Source organism: Triturus cristatus, chromosome 10 (assembly GCF_964204655.1).
Source record: "Triturus cristatus chromosome 10, aTriCri1.1, whole genome shotgun sequence".
Classification (NCBI taxonomy): domain Eukaryota; kingdom Metazoa; phylum Chordata; class Amphibia; order Caudata; family Salamandridae; genus Triturus; species Triturus cristatus.
Genome location: NC_140593.1, coordinates 873343143 through 873362279, shown reverse-complemented (window position 1 = coordinate 873362279; position 19137 = coordinate 873343143). Strand labels below are relative to the sequence as shown.

General features: G+C 44.7%; 1 protein-coding gene across 8 annotated transcripts in view; it reads right to left on the bottom strand.

The window, feature by feature from the left end:
• Positions 1-14534: 14534 nt before the first annotated feature.
• LOC146796147 (aurora kinase B-A-like) overlaps positions 14535-19137 on the bottom strand; it is a 67701-nt gene continuing 63098 nt past the window's right edge. For all 8 annotated transcript variants that reach the window (XM_085628534.1, XM_085628532.1, XM_085628537.1 and 5 more), the window contains exon 9: positions 14535-14893. In XM_085628534.1, the coding sequence (XP_085484660.1) occupies positions 14723-14893 (171 nt within the window). In that variant the 3' untranslated portion in view covers positions 14535-14722. The remainder of the gene's footprint in view (positions 14894-19137) is intronic.

Here is a 19137-nt window from a genome sequence, read left to right as displayed (position 1 = left end):
TTTCCATCAGAGGGGTCAATACCAGGACCCAGCACAACCACAAAGATACATCCAAACCCGCCAACAGCAGTATTGGAGAACTTGAACACTATCACCATTTTTAATTTATCTACACACAAAATGGACCATACTGCCGTCACATTACTTACGAAGGGTCTATCATTTGTTCCATGAACTAGAATAAACAAATGTGAACTTTTTCAGGACCTACATGCCTTTTTTCGCAAAGTAAGGTTGAGAAAGTTCTTTTTGGATAAGAATTCCAACACCAATAATAATAATCGATCTGGGTTAAAACCCCCCTCAAATTTCACTCCGGGTTTGGACATGTTGGGTACGGAAGTCAATCTGTTTGAGAAAGCGGTCATTAGCAGAATTGAGAAATCTATAAAGTTTATCCCGGCTCCTCCTTTTAATATCTAAGGAAGAGAACTCTGCCCTTATGTCTCTTAAAAATGATAACAGCCTCACAATCAAACCATGTGACAAGGGTGGTGGCATTGTCCTTTTTGATACCAAAAGGTATAAAGAAAAGATGCGAGTTACTGGGTTCCCCCAAACATAATTGCAAAATCATGCTTAACCCTGAACCTAGAATTAAAAGACGCATTCTCCAAGAAGTAGAACGAGGAGTTGAGAGAGGTGACATTTGCATGTCTGAAGCTCTCTTCCTTACACCCACCTATACTCGTATCCCTATTATCTATGGCCTGCCAAAGACCCATAAGGACCAATTTGATCCACCTTTGAGACCGATTGTCTCAACTATTGGCTCCGCCACGGAGCCTTTATCCAAATACCTTGACAGGTTTCTTCAGCCCATGGTGGGCGATTTGCCCTCCTATGTGAAGGATACAGGGCATTTGATCTCCAAAATTGAGGGTCTTGATTAGGACTGTGGCCGGGAGTTTTTGGTAACTCTCGATGTCGAATCTCTGTATTCTAATATCCCCCAGGCAGAGGCATGCAGAGTAGTCCGCAACATCATTCATTCTGATCTATCTTTATCCAACAAGACCTTTATGATTAAAAGCTTAGAGATTGTCCTGGAAGAAAACTTTTGAGTTTGACGGGCAGATGTATCAACAAGTACAAGGTGTTAGCATGGGGGGAGCCTGCGCACCGAGCATCGCCTGTCTGTAGATGGGCAACTATGAGAAATCTAACATCTTCAATGAGGTCGCACCATTTTTCGAGAATGTGCGGCATTGGCCGCGCTACATTGATGGTCTTTTTCATCTGGGCTGGCGACCAAGACACTTTGAAGGACTATATTGAACGGCTCAATGCGGCTGATTGTAACATCAGGTTCACTGCCCATTTCAGCACTACTAAACTTGAATTTCTTGATGTGTGGGTGGAACACCATGAATCAAAGATTATGGTTTCTCTCTATACAAAACCTACTGCTAGAAATACCCTGCTCCATTTTGAGAGCTTCCACCCTAGGAGCCAGAAGGATGGGATTCCTTTTAGTCAGTTTCTGCGTTTACGCAGAAACTGTACCTCTATTAAGGATTACCTCCACAATGCAGAAACTATGAAGCAGAAATTCATCAATAGAGGATACCCTCCGAGGTTAGTCAGAAAGCACTAAAAAGGGCACGGTTCTATAACCGAGACTCCATGTTCCAAAGTAAATCTCAGGAACCTACTGACAAACTTGATTGTGTAACCAAACATTCGCCATTCAATAATAAGATCAGACAAATTGTCAACTCTGAGTGGCACCTTTTGAAATTGGGCGAACAATCATTGGCTCTGCCCAAACCAGTTTTTGCCTTCCGCGGGAACAAGAATCTCAGGAATTTACTGGTCAAAGCTAAGACCTCTGACCAGAAAACATGGCTACAAAAATCTATCGAAGGAGCCTCCCTTGTGAAGGGCAATCACAAATGTGGCACATGCCATAGTTGATATTTCTTTTTGTGTGAATGGCTTCACTGCTGAACTTAAAGAGATGACTAATTGCAGGACGTCCAATTGTATTTATGCTATCCAATGTCCATGCTCACTGACTTATGTCGGTGAAACCTCGAGGGAGGTTAGGGTCCGTATTGGAGAGCATAAATCCAACATTAGACGGCTCAAACATGCTGCTCATCTAGTGGGCCATTGGGCGGAAAAGGACCACAAAGAGGGCGATCTACGTTGGATAATACTGGAAAAAATACAGCCTCAGAAAAGCTTGAATCCGGATAACACGCGTAAAAAACGTGAGGTTTTTGGGATTTTTGTCCTTGATACTAAGAATAGGGGCCTTAACGAATCCCTTCCATGGGAAAATGCTATCTTATAGGATCCTTCTGCCTTTATTGTTGACTGATTAATTCATTTTATATTTTCCTCTTTGTTTTATATTGGCAGTGTTATTTTATTCATTAGTTTTTGTCTTTGTTGTCCTCTTTTTTATTGTTTGTCTATATTGTTTTATTGGTTTTGTCGTTGGCAATATAGTGTATTGGATTACTGTCATACCCTGATTCCAATCTGTTCTTCAGGACTTTCTGTATCCACAGGACTGCTATTTCCGTCCTCATATAGGCCCTTTTTTTTTTTGTTGTTGGTGTGTATCGGCCTTACTGATTGGCTCGTTCTGACATGCCCTGACATGCCCCCGAGTTGATTTGTCCAGGTCTTGTTGTATTCACAGGACTGCTATTTCTGTCCCTGTATAGGCCTTTTTCGTTGTCTATGTGTATCGGTCTCACTGATTGTTTCATTCTGATATGCCCCCCCCCGAGGTGATCTGTTCAGACCTTGCGGTTTTCGTAGGACTGCTATTTCAGTCCCCGTATAGGCAGTCTTCGTTGTTTATGTGTATGGGCCTTACTGATTAGTTCGTTCTGACACGCCCCCCCGAGCTGATTTGTTCTCACTTTAGGCAGGGCTTGTCTGGAGGATTTAAATTTCGTACCTTGGCAGACTCTCCCTTGTCTGCGACCATCCTCGGTTGATTTGTGCTATCCGGACGTCGGCCGATCGTTTTTTGACGCTGAGTTTATCTATTAAGGTGATTCTATGTATTTTATGTATGGCTCCACTTGTCAGCCTCGCATATACAGCTGTGTTTTTGTCTATTACTTTGAGCAACTTTTGTTTCGTTTTACTTAATCTGAGTCTTCTTTCTTCTTTTTTTCTTTCAGCATCTGTTACTACTACATTCTTGCCGCGTTGAAAAAGACTCCTTGACTCTTTAGCCATTTACTATTTGAAGGGGGCTCGCTGGAATCTATCTAGATCCAGGTGAGCTGGTTTTTACTCTATCAGGCGATTATTCTTACCTGATTAGTATTATCGCTTTGTTGACCGGAATTTTCTTAGAGTGTAGTCGTACCTTTCAGCAATGGGTATGCAGCCATCCTCACCTGATTGATGTTTAGGCTGTTTGTGAATTCGCATTCACCTTTGAGTGCTAATGTGTCGCTCATTAAGGGACTTGTAGCGTTTTCTCCTTAGATTAGTATTCTTCTACCGGTTTTTTTTCTATCTTGGGCACCAGGAGAGCATTTGTTGGAATTTTCCCTTGTTGACTAAATCAAAAAAAGAAGAAAAGGAGTGAGGATAAAAACGAATCTATTTCTCATTAAGGTCCAGCTGGTTCAATTTACTCCTGCAGATTTGACCTTTCGTGGAATCTAGGTAATTTCTCTTTTCCTCAATGCCTTGAAACTACACCAGCAGAGTCTCTAGGTTAAATAAAGCTATTGTTTGAATGGTGACAGCTGGCTGATTTATTTTCCTGAATATTGTTTTGAAGTGCTTTTTTGTCTGTTATCTTTCTACATCTTTATGCATTTTTTCCTTTGTTTTTTTAAGTGGTTCCTCCATCTTCGTGGAACTTCATCTAGAATACATTCGCGCTGAACAGTTCTTTCTTTCGTATCAACGCAGGTAAGTCTTCGTTTGTATACCATCTTACATCTGTTCGTGCAGTCTTTGCATAAAGTTTTGTCATGTGTTTTTTTGATTCGTTTTCCTTTTTCTTTCATTCGTTCTTATTTTTCCAATTGGTTTTTTAGTGCCTGTCTATCTACATTTGAGGTAAATAGAATTAAAAGGAAGAATTTATCTATTCATCTATTCTAGGATTTGGCACTCGGTTTGGATTTTACTCATACTTTGGCTGTTATTATATATAGTATACATAATGTATTGTATTTGGTAAGAAAAATCTTTTATACATGTAGACACCTAATTCGCCATTTTATTTCTACAGGTCCCATTTTTTGGTGTTTTTCTATTACGCCCTGAAGGTGGTACTCCCGACTAGGAGTTCTCACCGAAACGCGCGTCTGCGTTGGTGATCAGGCCCCCTCTACTCCCATTGATTGTATTGGTGTACTCCAGATATACGTTTTTACATTTATCCTGACCAACTATTAGAATACCCTGGGATTCTTCATTTCTTTCTTTTGAGTGGGGCTTATGAGTGTTTTTGGGTTGTTCCTGAATGAATTGTGTTTATGAGATGTTGTATGAATGCAAGTTGTTTGGATTTGAATGTTTCTATGTCTGATCAGAAGAAAACAAGTTACTTACCTGTAACTTTGGTTCCCCAGTATTGGTAACTTTCATAGATTCTCATGCTTTGTATCATTCCCCGTCGTCGGAATGGGAGCCTCGGTAACAAAAATATATATATATATACATATGTATAACCATAGAAACAAAGAGAAAAATAGGCCTAGGCCTCATCTCATTTTGTAGTATATCACCCTCTTTGTGTAAAAGAGCCCAAACTTTTGCCAGGGCCAATCAGCACAGCCTCACCCTCTGGAACCTTCCTGAGAGAGCTCAGAGCCTCAGATTTTCGTAGCCGTTGTGCCAACAGCCACTACCTTAGTAAACCGGCAGAGCTTTCCCAGGGGAGGTGGGTGGGCGCATGAGAATCTATGAAAGCTACCAATACTGGGGAACCAAAGTTACAGGTAAGTAACTTGTTTTCTTACCCCAGTATTGGAACTTTCATAGATTCTCATGCTTTGTATCAGAATAGCAAGCAGTAGATCACGACAAGCACATTTCGGTAATTACATGGCTTCACAAAATCATCTCAGTGCACATGATAAAACAACCATTACTGAAACCAAATGTGCTTACCAGGATGGAGGGATTGTAGGGAAAGCTCACCTCTCATTGAAAAAGATTCCGGAGGACTGCTTGACCAACAGCAGCGTCAGCTCGTCCCACCGATTCCAGGCAGTAGTGCTTCGTGAAGGTGTGTACACTGCTCCACGTTGCTGCCCTGCAGATGTCCTTAATCGCCACTCCAGCAAAGAGAGCCACTGAAGACGCCATCGCTCTGGTAGAATGCGCCCGGGCCCTTTTATCCAAAGGTTTGCCCGCAGCCTGATGACAGTACTGAATTGCACTGGAGATCCAGCGGGAAATGCCACTCTTGGCGAGCGGTAACCCCTTCCGTGGTGCACTGTAGGCGATAAACAGTTGAGTAGACTTTCTGAAAGAGCGTGTGCGCTCCAGATAGAATTTCAGGCATCTTTGGACATCCAAAGAATGCAATGTTCGTTCCGCTTGAGTGGAAGGACGCGGAAAAAAGGAGTTCAAAATTAAGGGTTCATTCAAATGAAACTCTGAAGGCACCTTCGGGATGAATTTTGGGTTGGTTCTCAAAATCATGACATCCCTCTTGAACTGTAGAAAAGGCTCCACTATAGAGAGAGCCTGGAGTTCACTAACTCTCCAAGCCGAAGTCAATGCTAGGAGAAGGGCCAGTTTCCAAGATAGGAACTTCAAGTCCGCTTTGTGAATCGGCTCAAAGGGCGCTTTCATCAGTTGAGCCAGTACCAGGTTAAGCTGCCAGATAGGCGGAGGTGGCCTGACCGGAGGATACATCCGAAATAACCCCTTAAGGAACTGCTTAACAATCCTTGCAGACCATAGAGATGGCCCCGATGTCTTCCGTCGAAAGCGGGATAAGGCAGCCAGATGCACCTTGATCGAAGAGTGCGCCAGACCTGATTTAGCCAGAGACAGGATGTAGGGCAGAATCTGATGTGGCAGGGATTTGTAAGGATGGAGTTTATTCCTCTGGCACCAAAGGCAAAATCTCTTCCACTTTGCCCTGTAGGTCTTATTAGTGCTTGGTGCCCGTGCCTGAGATAGAACATCCCTGCATTCCTTAGACAGATTCAGGTGGCGGAATTCTCTGTGTTCAGGAGCCACGCTGACAAATGAAGTGACTCCGGATCCGGATGGAGGACTTGCCCCTGATTCCTCGATAACAGAGATGGAATCAGTGGCAAGCGAATCTGGCGATCTTGGGAGAGAAGTAGGAGTTCCGAGTACCAGAACTGCCGCGCCCATGCTGGAGCAATGAGGATCATTTTGCATGGTTCTGCCCTGACCTTCCTGAGGACTCGAGGAATGAGGGGAATCGGAGGAAAGGCGTAGCAAAATGCGCCGAACCAAGCAATCGAAAGGGCATTCCCCAGAGACCCACGCTGGGGAACCTTGCTTGCGTAAAACCGGCACTTGGCGTTCTCCGGGGTCGCAAAGAGGTCTATGGTCGGTGTACCCCATTTCTTGAACACTGCCTCCAGAGTGGCCTGATCCAGCTCCCACTCGTGTGTCACCTTCGTCTGCCGACTAAGAGCATCCGCTGTGATGTTGAGACACCCCGCCAGGTGCTCGGCTCGCAGAGTGATCCCGTGAGAGATGGCAAATTCCCAGATCACCTGAGCTTCTTTGGACAGCGTCCGTGATCTCGTTCCCCCTTGCTTGTTTATATAGTGCATGGCCGTAGTGTTGTCTGTCCGGACCAGCACTGCACGGTTCTGAAGCCTGGGGAGGAACGCCAGCAAGGCTAAGTGAATGGCCCTCAGCTCCAAAAGATTGATGTGGCGCAGTCTGTCTGCTGGACTCCAGTGACCGCTGACCTGAAGCTCCTGGAGGACAGCTCCCCACCCTTCTAGGGAAGCATCCGTGGTCACCACCATAGGAGAAGGAGGGATTCGGAACGTTAATCCTCCTGCGATGTTTTCCTTCACCAGCCACAATTCGCAAGCCGTGCGCATGGCAGGTGTTATCCATACTTTGTCGTTGAACGATCCTTCTGCCTGACGCCACTGTTTGTCCAGCTCCTCTTGTAGAGGACGCATATGTAGCCTGCAATGCGGTATCAAAGGTATGCAGGATGAGATTGATCCGAGCAAGGACTTGTACTGTCGAACCGATACATGTCTCCTGTGCAGTATTAGACGAGCGGAAGCGGCCGGTTTGCCCTGACGCTCCTCTGACGGACGAGCCGTGCATCGTCTCGTGTCCAGAATTGCCCCAAGGAACTTCCGTGACCTGGAGGGTATCAGTTCCGACTTGGACACATTGAGCTGAAGACCCAAATGGGCGAACAATCTTATGCAAGTTGACACAGCCTGAGACGTTGCCCTGAACGTCGGAGCCTTGATGAGCCAGTCGTCCAAGTACGGGAACACTTCCAAGGACTGCTTCCTCAGGAAAGCAGCAACTGGTGCCAGCATCTTCGTGAAAATGCGGGGTGCCGACCGAAGGCCAAACGGGAGCACCTTGAACTGGAAATGGCTCTTGCCTACTGTGAAGCGTAGATATTGCCTGTGAGCTGGGTGGATCGGAACATGAAAGTAAGCATCCTCTAAATCCAGGGATGCCAAAAAATCTCCAGGATTGAGCAGCCTTAGAATATCCTGGAGTGTGACCATCCTGAAAGAGAGCTTGATGAGATAGGTGTTGAGCTCCCTGAGGTCTAGTATAGGACGCCATGCCTCCTCCTTCTTCCGAACCAGGAAGAACCTGGAATAAAACCCCTTGCCCCTTTGAGAAAGTGGCACGGGCTCTATCGCCCCCTTGATGAAAAGCTGGTGGGCTTCGAGATGTAATAGTCGGAGATGTTTCGCTGCACGGGCGTCTGGAGCTCTTGTTGGAGGAAGATCTTGGAACTCCAACGTATGGCCACTCTGAACTATGTTCAAGACCCACCGGTCCGATGTTAAACGCACCCAGCTGTCCAGACAAAAAGATATCCTGCCCCCGACCGGTGTTTGTGGCAGGGGAGGAACAGTAGCCAGAGCCAGGAGGCCGCTATTGCCTCTTGGCGTTGTCTCGTCCCTGACGATTCTGACGTCCTCTCTGGGACTGCCGAGAGAAAGACGCCGACTGTCCTTGGCGCTGGCTGGAATATTGTCCTTTATAAGACTGTCCAGATTGAGAGGAATACTGTCGTTGGTTTCCTCTGTAGTTAGAAAACCCCCGACCACGTGCCCCCTTAAATGGCACTTTGCGGTAGGTCAAAGAGCCTAAGGACTTAGCTGTATCGGTGTCCTTTTTAATGCTTTGGAGGGCGTCATCCACATGCTTTCCAAAAAGCATCTCTCCGTCAAAGGGGAGGTCCAAGATCTTATTCTGGACCTCCTGGCGAAACCAAGTCGCCTTCAACCAGCCTTGGCGGCGCAAGACGGCTGAGCCCGCCAAAGCCCTGAAAGCAGTTGAGGCAATGTCCATCGCACAGTCGATGACTTCCGAAGAGCATCGTTCTCCCTCCATCAGCACCTGTCTGGCTTCGTCTTGACTAGTTTCTGGTAGCTGGTCCAGGAATGGTTCCATATCACACCACATCTAGCGGTCGTATCTGCCCAGAATAGCCAGAGAATTAGCTGCTCGCACCAACAAGCTGGCCATGGTGGAGAATCTTTTACCCACATTGTCCAGTCTTCTGCCTTCTTTATCTGGAGGCGTGGTTAAAGGAGTGGACGGATTCTTAGATTTACTTTGAGCAGCTTGTGAAATAACAGAATCCGGCTTAGGTTGTCCTAGAAGACACGCAGGACTGCCCTCTGGTGCCTTGTATTTCTTCTCCAGCCGGGGAAGAACCGGAATGACGGTTGCTGGATTCTGCATTGTCTTCAGTCCCTCATCCCAGACATGTTCTATAATGGGTATGGATCTTACAGACTTCTTATATTGGGCTTTAAAGTCATATAGGAAGCAGTCGGACTGCTCCGCCGTAAATGGCAAACCAAACCTCTTGGATGCCCGTTCCATCAAATTATGGAAACCACCAATGTCCACCGGAGGCGATATATTTGTCTCTCGGCCTACAGCATCAGGATCCTGTGTATCATCAGGGTCCCCATCTGGATCCCCTGGATCTGTAAGAGGGATCACCTGTCCCTCGTCGTCTTCGTCCGTATCTCCATCATCCGCGTCATCATCAGCAGGTTCCGTACCTGAAGGTTGGGGAACCACCAAGGGCTTTTTTATCGGAGAAACCGAGAGAGACCCCTTGTCTTTTACAGGGAATGGGGTACAGCTTACTCCTAAAAAAGAGCACAATCCCTATACTCTGACACAATGGTATCAAACTTTAGACTTTAACACTCATCAACGTAAAAAGACATTAAATTTTCATAGCATTTATTAAAAAAGTATACATATAATTCATAAAATCAATACTGACATTACATATGCTTAAAAACACAAGACATAACAAGTACACATTGTTATCTGATCCACAAAACTGTTATGAGCCCGCATAACAGAAAAAGATTATAAAGACAATAAACTTTGTCATTGATTACGCATCCTATCGAATCATGTAACTGCTATGGTTGGTGATACATATGTACTCTTATATCTACTCGCAGTCAACCACGGTTCTTCTTTGGATTGCGTTATTATAGATGCGTCGACGCGTTTCGATGGTTCTTCTTGTTAATCCATCTTTATCAAGACTTGTAATAGGCTTTGGGTCTTCCTCAATTTTACGGGGACTGACTGCCTGCGTATTATTAAAATTCGTCCTGGTGTTTATTTTCGAAGCCGTAGGTACATGGCATATCCCATTCACTACTTCTCGCCTCTTAATGGAGTCGTCAATTTCAACCAGGGTGACGGAGGTCCCAGTTACTCCTCCTGTATTTACGTCACCTCTTAATGAAGACGTCAATTTCAACCGAGGTGACGGAGGTCCAAGTTACTCCTCCTATATTCTCGTCACCTCGGGGAATCAGACCGTCGGCTTCGTGCGCGGGAGTATAACTCAATTCGCTTCCCCAAAGCGAAGCGAATTGAGTTATACTCCCGCGCACGAAGCCGACGGTCTGATTCCCCGAGGTGACGAGAATATAGGAGGAGTAACTTGGACCTCCGTCACCTCGGTTGAAATTGACGTCTTCATTAAGAGGTGACGTAAATACAGGAGGAGTAACTGGGACCTCCGTCACCCTGGTTGAAATTGACGACTCCATTAAGAGGCGAGAAGTAGTGAATGGGATATGCCATGTACCTACGGCTTCGAAAATAAACACCAGGACGAATTTTAATAATACGCAGGCAGTCAGTCCCCGTAAAATTGAGGAAGACCCAAAGCCTATTACAAGTCTTGATAAAGATGGATTAACAAGAAGAACCATCGAAACGCGTCGACGCATCTATAATAACGCAATCCAAAGAAGAACCGTGGTTGACTGCGAGTAGATATAAGAGTACATATGTATCACCAACCATAGCAGTTACATGATTCGATAGGATGCGTAATCAATGACAAAGTTTATTGTCTTTATAATCTTTTTCTGTTATGCGGGCTCATAACAGTTTTGTGGATCAGATAACAATGTGTACTTGTTATGTCTTGTGTTTTTAAGCATATGTAATGTCAGTATTGATTTTATGAATTATATGTATACTTTTTTAATAAATGCTATGAAAATTTAATGTCTTTTTACGTTGATGAGTGTTAAAGTCTAAAGTTTGATACCATTGTGTCAGAGTATAGGGATTGTGCTCTTTTTTAGGTGAGAACCACCAAGGGCAGCACTGGTGAAATGGACCGAGGTACCTCTCTTGGTAGAGGTGGCAAGTCCATTGGCCTGTCACGTGGCACTTTCAAAGGTGAAGGACGCACTGGAGTGCGATCCGGCAACGTCGGAAAACGAGATCTATAGTCCTGCAGCATCTGTTGCAAATCCGACACCAAAGCCACTGGCAAGGCAATTAGGTCCTGCCTTAGATTGCAGGGGCGTAATCCCGGTTGGTGCCCCTCCTGCCCCTCTGGGCCATAAAACTCCTCCGTATCTGTGTCCTGCTGTTTGACATTCAGGTCCGAAGGGCTGTATGCGTCCCCAAACTGCCCATCCTCCTCATCCTCCTCCGAGTCCTCGAGAAGCATGGATGGTGGCAAAGGCGTGACCCGCCTAGGGGAAGTCATGTCCGGTGTAATTAGTAATCTTTGGGTTGAAAAATCCAAATTTTTCGTCGTCGGCGGTCTCGTCGACGGAGTCGATAGCAACGGGACTTCCAATGTCGACGCACTCGACGACGACTGAAAGGCAACTGTCGTCGACGGAGCTGAAATCGTCGTCGACAATGAGGCCGTCGACAGTCCTGTAATCCTCGTCGACGGAGCAGTCGTCGACGGGGCAGCCGTCGACGGGGCAGTCGTCGACGGGGCAGTCGTCGACGGAGCCTTCTTTTTCGTCGACGGAGTATGCTTCATCGTCGGCGGAGCACCCGTCGACAGTCTCGTCGACGAACTTGTCTTGTAGTCATCAACATCGACGAACTCGTCGTCGTCATCGTCGACGTGGTCTTCGTCGTCGACACCGCCGTCGAAGACGACGAAATAGATATTGTCGACGGTCTCGTGGACGACCCCATGGAAATAGGCTTAACTGAGGAGATCGTCGTCGACGTACCTGCTGCCGCCTGCGTCGACGGACGCGGTTTCTTCAGTGGCACTGACTGAGGAGTTTCTGCCGCCTGTTTCTTTACCGGCTTCTCCTTCTGGGACGGAGGGGTAGATGTAGCAACCCCCTTATTGTCCTTAGGGGCTATGTCCACAGTAGCCCGTCCCTGCCTCTCCTTTACACTGTCGTGAGGAGATTTCTTGGGACCAGCCTCCTCAGACCTGTCAGAGATCCCGTGAGGGGCTTTGAGAGGGGGTTCCGCAGAAGTGGAGGGAGATGACCTACCCCTCTTCTTCGATCTCCTGGAGGAGGTGCCAGAGATAGATTCTTCCTCATCCGAAGAAATGACCTCCCTGGTCTTTATCTTCGGCAGCCACGTCAGCAAGCGCCCCTCTCTGTCTCTCAAGGTCTTGGTTGAGAAGGTCCGACAGATTTTACAGTCGGTGGCCTTGTGTTCCGGGTACAGGCAGTATATGCAGTTCTCATGCCTGTCTTCCACAAACAGTCTCTTCTTCCCACAAGAGGCACAAGCCCTAAATAACGCTTTCTTCTCCTTTTCTGACATTCTGTCTCAAAAGATGGTAATAAAGATATCCAAAAGTAACTCTGTGAAAAAACTGAGCAGAGCTCAGTGGAGACTCCCTAGCACAACGTGCGGTAGAAAAATCTGAGGCTCTGAGCTCTCTCAGGAAGGTTCCAGAGGGTGAGGCTGTGCTGATTGGCCCTGGCAAAAGTTTGGGCTCTTTTACACAAAGAGGGTGATATACTACAAAATGAGATGAGGCCTAGGCCTATTTTTCTCTTTTGTTTCTATGGTTATACATATGTATATATATATATATATATATATATATATATATATATTTTTGTTACCGAGGCTCCCATTCCGACGACGGGGAATGATACAAAGCATGAGAATCTATGAAAGTTCCAATACTGGGGTAAATAATTTTCTTCTTTTTCTTTGATTGGGAACCTGTTTTTTCGTTATTCCGTTGTGTATTCCTTTTGTATGAAATTTTGATATATACTGCGTGTCTAGAACCTTTTATTATATAAACAAATTACATGATTCATTCATTGTGATCACTTTTGTGAAGAATTTGACAAACTTTTTATTTATACATACTAAAAAGTAGCACTGATAATGAAATAAAAATATTAAAAAAACAAAAATTCCATTATATTTATTGTTTTTGTATAAATCTTTTTGGGTGTCTATATGTATATATATATATATATATGCCATATTACCTTAATCCAGTGAGAGTGCCATTTAGTTTGCATTCAAACATTTGATACACTGTACATTTTTTCATTAACAGGGGTAGAGTATATTCTGTTGTGTTTCTGATTGACCAATTTAAGAGCAAAGGTCATGGAGGAGTATATCCTTTTGTCTAAAGTCTTGATTTCTTTGGACCCACAATCAGGAGGAGTTGTAGGGAAAGTGTTTTGATTAACCCTCCTGGTGGAAGCTTGACCACCAGGTTCTTCAGAATGGGGTGTTGCAATTGGAAGGCAGGGTCATCAGGCGCAGGGCAATCGGTCTGTTGATGGGCTTGGCCCGAAATAGATGGGACTAAGTGCTGCATTGATGGGTAACATTGGCTCAGTGGGAACCTTGCCAATTTGCAATACTTCAGTTAATACATTAGTATTACCTTTCCATGGTTGGGAGTTGTAAAGTCCAGTACTTCAGCTGCCCTCTGCATCACAACAGCGAAAGAAGCACTTTCCTTGTAAGCAAGATCTTAAGAAAAGAGATAGTGATATTTCCCTCGCATACTGTACAATTGGAGAGGAAAATTCTGGTCTAAAGACCGCGGAGAAGGTCCAGACCCACGACTGAAGGTGCAAAAATAAATAAACTGACAGCCCACATGGGTGGTGTTTATTTGCAGCTAGGCACGTTACTTCCAGAAAATAAACATCAGCGAGAAGCCACATGATACCACCTATCACGCAGATTAACTGCTTTAAATTTCCAGATCCAGTTTGACGCCTGGGTAGTCAATCTGAAGAATCTGCAGTTAGAAATCTCCATAAGAAATGGTAATTTGAGTTGGCCCACAAATCTGCACAATAATTCAGTAGCACTTTGTGACTTACACCCATGTTTTACCAAGTTTAACAAAGATTGTTTGGGTACATGATTTGCCCTCAAAATAAAATCACCAAACCCGCTTCCATTCTGCTGCACATATATGCATATAAAATAACATACTGAGACACAATCAGCAACAATTTGTTACGACTCGACAAAATGTGTAATGTTTTATATCAGAACCAGGGTCATTAATGCAAGCTGAGCTTACAGATCATTTCCTTAGAATGCACTCCCGAATAGTAAAGACATTGTATTAATGAACCATATATACGGTTTAGAACATCTATATGTGGATGAATAGCCTGCCTTAACTAATCCATGGAGACTAGTTATCCTTGACCCCAGGTAGTCTATGGGGCCTTTACAGGGGGATTGTGCTGTGACCTGGGAGGTGTGCATGGTCTCATTGAGGGGTATCGTAAAGGAGCAAGATCCGAGCGGCATACTATGTACAACACCAATGCTTCATATTTCATTGAAATGGACAATAAGAACCATCCTAGCCGTATAAAACGTGTTGGACAGCTGAAATTAAGATGGGGCTTTGGGAAGTCTTTGGCACCAAAGCACAATCCTAGGAACTCCACCAGTACTGATAAACTAGCATCAGAACCTAGAGTGAGACAAGATCAACTTCCAAATGCAAGGCCCAGCAACCTAACACTTGGCTCCAGAAGCCTAACCAACACCAGGTTATACACATACCACTTTGCAACTATTTTCTAACAATTAATCAGTAACGTTCCTCAAAATGAAGACCCATTTATTAAATTGTTTATTAATAGCCTCAATTATATAAATGAGTTTTTGTACAAATGGACTAACAGACACAAAACAGAGACCTGACAACAAATAAAGGAAGTTAAATATTGGTTTAAAAAACACATAAGGAATCCGCTTATTTACAAATCCTGCCAATAGGCATGGAGCGTTCTTATGGCTTGGCAGTGTACACGGGAGGCAGCACGCGGCGGGAATTTGCTTTGACCCACGGGTGTTCAATAACACTTTTCAGCGGTAATCTCTGGGCAGGATTGTGGCGCAACAGTCTTGATATCAAATCTTTGGCACCTTCTGAAACGAAGGGTGGGAAATTAAGATCCACCTGTGAAAATATAGAAAAGTGAGACAATTAAGCAATGATTACACAGTCATCTAGTAGCAATATTTGGGCAGCAAATAAGAAAGATAGCCCACAGTCCTTACAATTGTGCTAATCGCATATTTGATTACATATTTGATTTACATTTGATCAGCACAAAGCCAATAACCGTATAATTTATACAATATGTGTAAAAAAAAAAAAAATAAATAAAAAAAAAAAACCCAAACATCTTGCTTACAAATTTTCCTTAAAACAAAGTATGAATATAACACGGCAGCTCACCTCACCAAATCCCCTTTTGCTTTGGGCTTCCTTTGCTTACGAAAGAGCATCCATACCACAATCTGTGCCCACTCTACTTAATGCTTCCTTTACCCGCTGCACAATTTAGCTAATCATTGACTGCACTTCCTGTGCATAAGACTCCTTCCAGGTGCACTTGCCATTCTGGTATTGGCCACCCTGTCTTGACTGGCCACAAATACACCTCCAGCTCTGCATTGCACCAGCGCTTGTTTTTTGTTTGTTTTCTGCTCCACTCTATTTGCACTTACCTTCAATCCCCCACTGCTACATCACCCACCCCCTAACCAGCCTCTCGATTAATTCCACGTATCAACTAGCGAGGCTTGGAAGAATGCAAAATAAATACCACAAATTTAGTTCCTGCTTTTTAGTACATATTTTAACTAGACTGCACAACAGCCCAAGCACGACTCCAACCTTTCAATAACACAAACTGGCAGAAGCCCTTACATTTTAAAGGCAGGTTTAATAACCACAAACTGGAAAATAATGTAGTCTATAAAGGTTATTAATCTCTGTACTGAACAGCAGACTGTTCAAACCCAGGAAAATAAATACAAACTTACAAGGAAGGTGGAAGAAGCTTGAATGATTGCATAAAAGTGGCGCCAGAAACTCAAAAGTATCAAGTATGGAGAACGGATAGATGAATGGGAACAAACTTAAATGGAAAGAGGGCTTTTTCAAAGCACACGGATATACCAATAAACACCAAAACACTTAGTCTACACGAGGCTTATTGAATAAGTAGCCTGTGAGCTACTAGTAGCTCTCCAGCTATCTCTAAGTAGCGCTCCTATGTTCAGCCTTCTAAATTAGAGGCTTTTGCTTGGTCGAATTAACATGTATTCCAAAATTGAAAATTGTGTATTCCTAAGGTTACCTTGGAGAAAAATGTTTGAATTTCCACAATATAAAGCGGATATTTGAATGATAAATCATGTGGTGCTGGGGAGGATTACTACTCTTATAACCTTGGTGCCAGGGGCTTTGCAACTAGGGCAGTTTTGCATTACCCCGTGTAGGCATACCAGATAGATCTAGCCCTTATTTGCATTACTACTGGAACCGTGTCTGATGCACTGATGTGATCACTGCTTACAGTCGTGGCCACTAATGTAATCTTGTCCGATGTAGTCACCATACAACACTTAGTAGCTCAGGTTTACTTTCATTGAACATATGTAGCTCTTAATACAGAAAAGCTGGAGAACTCTGGTCGACACGAGAAGCGCATATTTTGAGTGCAGCTAAGTTTGCTGGCCAAGGATTATGGAATTGGATGGGAGATGTGGAAAAAACATGGTTTCAGACAAATGAAGCAACTTGCTTTACTACATCTGAAGTTAAACTGCCAACAATTCTACAACAGATAATCAGAGCAGTTGAGAAGAACTCCCCAAATGTACTGCGACAGAAATTAGCCTATGCATATTGCTATTTAAATGCATGTACAGGGAAGTGGGTCAATGAGAAAGGCTCCAGGTTTATTTAAAATATTTGTTTCGGACTTCTGCCTAAAATGGCAGTATGGTGAAAACTCCTCTGCACGGCTTTATACCTCGCAGTCATGCTCAGCATGGAGGATATAAAAGTCAAACAGTGGAAGTCGCTCTATCGAGCCTCTGACCCCTGGACCACAGGGTGGTTGAAGAGCTTGGTGTGTGGTCAGGGATCTGCAGGAAGTCAGGATGAGGTCTTCCCGAGCTGGTGGCCAAAATGGCAGCTATGATCCTCTGGGGCCATGTAACTTAAGTGTTCAAAGGCCTGAAAAGGCTGAACGATTGGAACTCTGGGTGCATGTTCAGTAGGCCTGAGCAGGTCCACATCATTCGTCCTTCCCACTGGCAGAGCCAGAGCAAAATAAATGGTGGCTGTGTAAGAGGCAGCAGAACCAGGCCCAGTGGCTTAACAAGTCCCTAAGTAGTGGGAAGAACTGGACACCCCCTCCCCGGCTGAACATTCAATGCGTGTGGCAGGAAGAATAGGTCAGGGAAAACAAGAAACGTGGGGGCTAGACCTTCACACATCAATCAGGAGATCTCAGACTTGGAACCAGGATTGCAGCAGCATAGGATCTGCTACGGAGTGTCTAGGTAAGACTGCCCAGACATTGGGAGTAAATAGGCTCTGGACCACTGAAGCAAAATCAATAAAAAAATTAAAAAAGAATTGTGCAGCAGGGAGCCTCACGGGAGGACTCCATTTGTGGAGCTGAAAAAGAGAAATTCCCTCTGCACTGGACTGTGTTGGGGAGGTCAGGGACATTGAGAGGGATAATGACCCCCCTTTAATGCAACTAGCACTTTGGTGGAAGCCCTTAGTGATTGAGTTTTGCCTGCACAGCGCTTGAGAAATCCATTGCATTTATTACCATGGGCTGGCCCCCACATGGGTCTTGCTTCCTATTGGTCAGCAGCTTCTCCTGGCCCCGTGTTTCCTCCTACTCTTCAGATTCTTTGTCCATGCTTTGGAGCTTGGACCAAGTACTGTTTCTGGTGACCAGTGTCCTATCACTGCCCAGCAGGCACTCTTAATTTACGTTTGCGCATCCACGCCCCACCCTCCTCCATTTTGACCCACCCCCAATAGTCTGCACCCTCCTTTGCTTGCCCCTTCTTTCCTAAATCTGTCTGTACTCAAGGAGAGGTGACAATCTGCGCCATTTCACCTGTCTCTCCCCACTGCTGTACTGCTTTCTCCATCCTGCCACCGCCCTCACTAGTCAGGCTCTTTTCATCCTTGTGCCTTTCTCCCATCCCTCTGTGCCTTTATCATTTTGATTGTATGTTTCTGCTTATTTTCTAGAACTCTCTCTAAGTTGCCTCTGATTCCCCCTACAGTGTTTGTTTTCTACAGCTTATGCAAAAAATGATAGGCGGTGAGCTGCTGGTTTCTTTAATTTTGCCTCCCGGTGGCCCCACGCACTGACCCCCACCATACTACAAAGCTTTTTTAATGGTTTCCCCTGGCTTCCCTTGGATAGTTTCTAGGTGCTGGCCTAGCTGGTTTTCCGCTCACTACCCCAATTTTATCCTTTAGTAGCCTCATGGCGTGGGTCTTCCAATGTTTACTTCATATGGCCTTTTATCACTGGGTTCGAGGTTCTGACCTGTGGCTTCTTTAAATGGATTCCTGACGCTACACTGGGCATGACTGTTCAACTTTTAAATCATGCAGCATTTTGTTTTTTAGTTACACTCAAACATACACATGTGCACACAGACTTAGATCAACAGCTGCTGTTAAACACGAGCTTGTGCTGCTGAGCAATATGTTAAAATCACGTTGACATAGCCAATAGAGGTCACATAGTTGAAACAGATAGATTTGCCATTGGTTGTTTTTAAAGAGCTGCCAAGGAGTACAGTTTAAGCATCTGTCCTTTAAACGTAAACAAGCAACCTGTGAGGACAGAATATTGCTGTGTGAGCAGGGCCACTAGAATTAGGAGATTCTGCAGCTGTGGCGTTTTCTGCCCAATTATGGATTTTCTGCTTATGCCAAATAATGCATCAGCTGGTACATCATTTTCAGCTTTTGACACCCCCCCCCCCCCCCCCCCGCCCCCCAAAAAAAAAAAATTCTAGCCTAAACAATTCAAATGTTACTAAACACAGCTACAAAAACTGCTGTGCAGTGGAAAGCACTTCGCAAGGGGTGACTATCTTTAAAGCTGCTTGCGGCTTTGGGTGTCAAGTTAAACAATTGCTCAGTGAGAACCGGTAATTATAAAGTTATCCTATCATAAAGTATGCTGCATAATCTGCCCTTTCTTGCCGTATAACTTAACTAATCATGCCGCATAATTCATGCAGCCCTGTGTATGAGGGGACTCTGGATACTGATAAGCATCACATTCAAGAGATGCACCAGCAGGCGTGATTAATGTCCTAATCCCTTTAAAGGAGAGAGGCTGGTCTAAAGAAGGAGGCCCG